The sequence below is a fragment of the Ammodytes marinus genome (assembly GCF_949987685.1).
Source record: "Ammodytes marinus genome assembly, chromosome: 11".
In the NCBI taxonomy this organism is placed as follows: Eukaryota; Metazoa; Chordata; class Actinopteri; order Uranoscopiformes; family Ammodytidae; genus Ammodytes; species Ammodytes marinus.
This window is the reverse complement of record NC_137215.1, coordinates 5,987,678-5,993,922: the sequence shown is the minus strand read 5'-3', so window position 1 is coordinate 5,993,922 and position 6,245 is coordinate 5,987,678. Positions and strand designations below refer to the sequence as shown.

Sequence of the window (6,245 nt, the reverse complement as noted above, 5' to 3'; positions counted from 1 at the left end):
CACACACACACACAAAAAAGCGTGGGCTTCATTTATTGCTGCGACTGAGCAGTAATTGTCGGGGATATTGTTGGACCACATTGAATATACTAGTATCAAAGAATGTTATTATTAATATTATTGTTTTTTTAAACGTGGATGTTGCTGGAATGGCTGTTAATCTCAACATGAGCCCGGCATCGCTGTGTTCCCACATACACAAAAAGCACTTACAATGACCGTAAGCACAAAACACATAAACGCCTTGAGAAATCCACCACTACCTATTTACTGCAGCCTGCACCTTCAGCTCCACTCCAGCAGGTGGCACTGCAGTCAGCTCATCCATGAGAGATGACTGTAGATCAATGGATGCTTTCAAATGCTTTTATTGCTAAATTAATGTAGATTTTAGACCTGTGAGTAATATTTTAACTGAAAATCTTCTTAGATAATAAAATGATGCAGTTACAGTATTTAAGCTGTATATTACTGTGCTTCTGTTGAGAAATAATTTCAAATAATTCAAACGGTGCTGGAGAAACGTGTATTAATTGTAGACAAATGCAAATGTGAGAGTAAAACCCACCCTGGCAGGAACAAACAAAGACGTGTTCACTGACTGAGACGTCTGCTTAGTCTAAATTGCTCAGTCGTGTACAAACAGTAGATCTGGCACCTATGACTTTGTGCTGAAGTGTGTGTGTGTGTGTGCGTGTGTGTGCGTGTGTGTCTGTGTGTGTGTGCTGCAGTGTGTGTGTGTGCGTGCGTGCGTGCGTTAACACAGCCGAAGGAATGGATTGTAAAAGGGAGCGTGTCCTGACCTGCAGAGCCAAAAAAATTTGCCCAAGGCTTATTCTGAGCCACCACATTATAAACAAACACAGTTATACAGCCTGCCACCAACTGTCTATGTGAGGGTCAATCGATGATGCATGGCCTGCACTGCTATGGGAGCGATCGGGTGGACACACTGACAATAGGCAGCTGAGGATCTATAAAGGCGTATCCCGTGACTACAGCAGACAAATTAACATTTTTAAAACCTGCACATGAAATATATTCACTGTGGAAATACTGTGTCAAAAAACATGAGCGACACTGTTTATGCCCAAAGGCTTTTTCGCTATGATTTTTAAAAGACGTGGAAATCATCTCTCAATTTCCTGTAGAAAAAAAAAAATGCTGTGGTTTTATTATTATTGTTTTTTTTTTTTTTTTGTTAACTTTTTTAAATATTTTTTATTTTATTTTATTATCATTTAAAAAAAACAAAAGTACATTCTCAAAGCCTTCAGAAAGTTGGTAATGGGGTAGAGATGTGTCATGTGGCTGGAGTTTCCATTGTCTGTATTATAAGAGCTAGGAGCCTGACATATTCAAAACAGTTTTTTTCAGTTTTTGACTAAAACACTCAAATGTTTCTTTCAACCTTATTCCATTTTTCAACCCCAAAATCCCTTTTTTTGTCATCCGTGGGAGGGTTAATATAGACGGAAAAATGTGCGTCTGAGGACCTTCCCACATTGTTTGGGTTTGGGTGTGCTCATCCCCCCCTCCCCCACCCCCCCCCATTGTACAACATATACAACATAACACACAAGAACAAAACTGAAAAATTAAGAATAGGAGTAAGATTTCGGAGAAAGGGGTATTTGTTGTGGGAACTAATAAAAAACCAAAGTGCTTCGATGCATGATGTCCAGATCATAAGCCAGTTCAGAGCTGATGGGACGATGGCAGTAGCTGGAATGTTCCAGAGAATCCAATGTGTGATGGCCGGGCGCTACGTACTGATCCACGGCAGCAGGTAAGCCCCGTCCTCACAGGAGGTAAACACCAACAAATCTAACGAACCCACAAGTAAACAATCCACGCTATCCGAGACGTTGTAAGAACCTCCAGGGCAGTTTGTGAGTCTATTTGTCTCAGTCCTGCTCTCTTCCACAGAGGTGAACGTACAAGAGAATGTATGTGTGTGTGTGTGTGTGTGTGTGTGTGTGTGTGTGTGTGTGTGTGTGTGTGTGTGTGTGTGTGTGTGTGTGTGTGTGTGTGTGTGTGTGTGTGTGTGTGTGTGTGTGTGTGTGTGTGTGTGTGTGTGTGTGTGTATATTAAGTGGTATATGCTCCAGGCCTCTTCAGACATTTACAGAAGTCAGTAAAAACAAGTCCGGTCCTGGGAAAAGGAGAGAGTGTGGTCTCAAAGGGCGCAGGAGTTTTGTGAGTAGAAGAAGAAAAGTCCCGATGTCCGTCTTCTTCGTGGATGGAACATTATATTGACCATTGGAGGACTGGGGATCAGTCTGGGATTGGATAAAAGGGAGTGTGTGGTTGTTCCTCAGTCACAGAGCATTTCCACCAACGCTTCACTTCACCTTGGGCCTGTGTGTGTGTGTGTGTGTGTGTGTGTGTGTGTGTGTGTGTGTGTGTGTGTGTGTGTGTGTGTGTGTGTGTGTATGGTGTGTGTGTGTGTGTGTGTGTGTGTGTGTGTGTGTATGCCTTTTTGTTTGTTTGTTTTTTGTATGTGTGTGCGTGTGTGAGAGTGTCTGTTTTTGTGTGTGTGCAGACGTGTATTCAAGTGTGTGTGCGCATATGTGGTTGTGTGTACGTGTGCGTGTGTGTATGTATGTGTGCGTGTGTTTGCTTTTGTGTGTGTGTGTGTGTTCATATGTGTGTGTTTATAGTACTAGCAGGAATCCCATTGGTTGATCAGACGTGCAGCACATCCATACTGTAGTCCTCTGTCTCTGTGTACTGGGAGGAGTGTGTGTCCGACATGGTTGGGACCAGGGCCTCCTTGTTCTCCAGACTGGGCTCAAGCAGAGGGGGCTTCTCCAGCGTCAGCTTTTTACAGGTCTCGGGCCGGTTCTGAACGTAGATGACCCGGTTGTAAGCCTTCAGTCTCCGCCATAGATGGATGTAGACTTTACACTGCACGTACATGAAGACCAGGCCGCCCGTGAAGCCAATAGCCACCACTACCAGCTTGGTCCAGAAAGGCCATTCCAGGATGCCTATAGAACAGAGGGCAGAGAAGGAAAGAAAAGTACACACACACGTAAAAACACAGAAGACTGTAAATATATTGCAAAAATGAAATGCAGTTCAGTTGGGAAATAAGAGGATGTCTAAATTCACTAAATGAGAGTATTCTAACTAAGTGATTCTCCAGCAAATGCACCACATTGCATATGTCGAAAAATGCAATGTGAAAAAGTACATAAACAGCAATGATGTTATCATATTTGTTTTTAAAGCGAGACACAGGCAGGCAAAAACATTAAAAAAATAATTCTACAGCAATACTCTGAACTAAGCATCTCAACTTCTGAAGCACTTACTTCAACATAATTAGTCTTAGCAAAGCTTCATACTGAAGGAGTTTTTCATATTTAGTTAATTTTCTGATTAATGATACATTTTGTCATGCCGAAAATGCATTTTTAAGACTTTTTTTTTTTTTTTGGGGGATTTATAAAATGAAAAAGAGCTGTATCCAAAATACACTGTGGCAACTTTGGACTATTATATGTTTTAACTATTGCTTTATTCAACAGGTTTCATCAAATATTTCTCCAGACAATGCACATACGTCAATAATGCAATATAAAAAAAATAAAGAAGAAAAAGTGTCTATCGTCTTAGAAAATACACAGCTGACCTGCAGCCCCCTCAGTATTTCCATATCGTCTTTAATATTTAAGGTAAGGGTTGAGATATAACTGCCATGACTAAATCCTATCCCATATGATAGAATCAACACAAAAATGCCTCGTGTAATAAGAAAAATACCAAATCAAACAAGGCGGATATAATGCAATCAGTTTTGCACTAACTATGATTATGCAGGGTGGAGATACCAGACGCTAGATATCAAACTTTATGAGAAGAGATTAATCTGTCTTCAGCAGTGTGAGGATGTGTCAGCGAGGCTCGTTTTAATCAAAAAACCCTTCAGTCACAAAGTATAAACACAGAAAATATATCACATCTCGTTCCTTCACTCTGCGTCTCTCTGCGTTCGTTAGTAGGGCTGGGTATCCAAGTCGGCTATGTTTTTGGCACAGACCAAAATGTCACCATGACATAATTATCAAAAACTGTCGAGTCGAATTGTGGAGTAATTTAAAGTTTTATTTGACATTTTGTAAAAAAATACCATAATGTCTAATGTCAAATTGTTAAAAAAGATTTTATAAAATGGCTTTTGAAAAGAGTATCATTCAGCAACCGATGTCGGAGTATTTTTAACGTAAGGTTTTGAACGATACCCAGCCCTAGGCTATGTGTGAATGTAAGCGGATGCTGTAAGAGGGTGAAGAAGGGTTACTCTAAAACCTAGAATCAAGGCAGGGGGAAAGGAGAGGAAAAGGGTTGTAAGGCAGAGTTGGAAGAGAACTGGATTACAGCGGACAGAGGTCAAAAGGTCAAAGTGTAAATGTTTACCTGGGATTCTTCCGGCTGCATGAGTAAAGAAAGTGTAAGTTTCATGTGTTACCAAAAAAAAACACACAAACAGATTGAAAGAAAAAAGGCAAAGTGCATTGTAGCAGACAATAATGAAATAATGGCCGAAAAATGTTTGCCATTTTTAATCCAATAAAGAGAAGAGAGAGAGAGAATGTAATAACTTGCCATTAACGTAATTACTTTTTGCCCATAATGTGGAGTCGGGTTGTTTGTGTGATCGGGTCTTTAAGCAGGTATTTAAAAAGAGGCAATAATAAGGAAATGTGATACTTCATAGCCAGTAAATCAAACTTCAATAACGTGATATAAGTAAACAAATACATTACTTTTTATCTGATACTTTATGGGCAAGAAGTTATTACGTTGCTCGTTCCAAAATGTTATAAAGTTTCCCTCTTCTTTATATATATTTTTTTATATTACCTTTTAAATTATGCTTATCAAAAAATGTAAAATTGAAATTTAAGCAGTTCCTTATTGCGTATAAATGTCAAGAGATATGCACAAATGCTTTCAATAAAAAATATTTGAAACCAAATGTTATAACGTTATTGGCAAGGTACTACACTATCAGCTTTAATCACAATAAAATATGAAAAATCAATACGTTATTGACAGTTTATAGCCCTTGTTATAGGCCGTTATAACCATTATCGGCTGCTACAGCACAGAAAACTGTAGCTGAAATCAAACATTGCTGCTGCACAGTTTAGGATGTGATTCATCATTCGGTCACGAGCTTCACAAATCATAGCAGACAATGAAATACATTTCTAACACTCATTCAAGTATTCAAATCTGCCGAAAAATCTTTGCAAGAAAATTGAAAGAACACAACACAACCGTGATTCTACGCAACTCCGACATAGAGACTTGGTAAAGGAACAGTTTGTCATCATCACCATGGTGATTGAACCTGACAGCCCCGGGGGACAGTAACCAGTGTGACTCACCAGGTTGGGCTAAAGACGCGCCGGCTGCTCTCCCATCTGCACACCATCTCACAGGCAGAGAAGCAGCCAGAGACCAGTGAGTGGCAGCAGATAGTAGAGCCACGGATCATACAACAGCTCATCTTGTAGAGGAGCCTTCTCCCATTTTTAGCCTCCCGTCACGGATAGCAAACAGCACGGCGCTCTGAGAATGGTGGCGCGTCAATCTGTCCAAGTGCTGTTGCTATCAAAAAGCAGGTGCTATAGGAGCTGCTAAAGGGGCTTTTAAAGCTATAGTGCGTAGCTTTTTCATATAAATGAATGTCGGTTACATTAAAGCCATCGGCAAACTAGATGACAAAGTTGATTTAGCCGATCAACTCCACAAAACTCTCCCTGTATTTCTCAGCATGGCAGCGTTTACAATCTGGAGCCCCCCCCCCCCGCCACACCGACAGTGTTGTTGTTGTTGTTATTACTCAGGGGGGTGACAGAAGTTACACATAGAGATTTAGAAGAACAAAATGTTCTACGGACTATATGCTTTGACAGTCTTTGGTCAGCAGCCGGTTCCAGATTGATGCATGACTAAAAAAAAACCTACACACACGTTTATATTTATGAAGACATTTGCTGACTTCCATCTTTCCTTAAACTGATAACCATAAACTGACCTTCAAAATAGTATTTCTGATTTATTCTAAATTCAAAACGCACACAAAACTTGGTCTAAGCCCCTTGAAGAAATATGAACGAACCAAAACATCACCTCACTCTGAAAAAGTCTCAAACAGCATCTGAGAGCGATAGATTTAAATGTGTACTTTGTAAATACCATCTTTTTCTTTTATGCTTCATCTCTGAA

General features: G+C 40.1%; 1 protein-coding gene across 4 annotated transcripts in view; it reads right to left on the bottom strand.

Annotated features, from left to right (window-relative positions):
* Positions 1-1,583: 1,583 nt before the first annotated feature.
* marchf8 (membrane-associated ring finger (C3HC4) 8) overlaps positions 1,584-6,245 on the bottom strand; it is an 80,822-nt gene continuing 76,160 nt past the window's right edge. For 3 of the 4 annotated variants that reach the window (XM_080036381.1, XM_080036382.1, XM_080036384.1), the window contains 2 exons: positions 4,425-4,439; positions 1,584-2,992 (listed from right to left, as the gene is read on the bottom strand). In XM_080036381.1, the coding sequence (XP_079892507.1) occupies positions 2,688-2,992; positions 4,425-4,439 (320 nt within the window). In that variant the 3' untranslated portion in view covers positions 1,584-2,687. The remainder of the gene's footprint in view (positions 2,993-4,424; positions 4,440-6,245) is intronic. The other variant, XM_080036383.1, reaches the window with a different exon arrangement.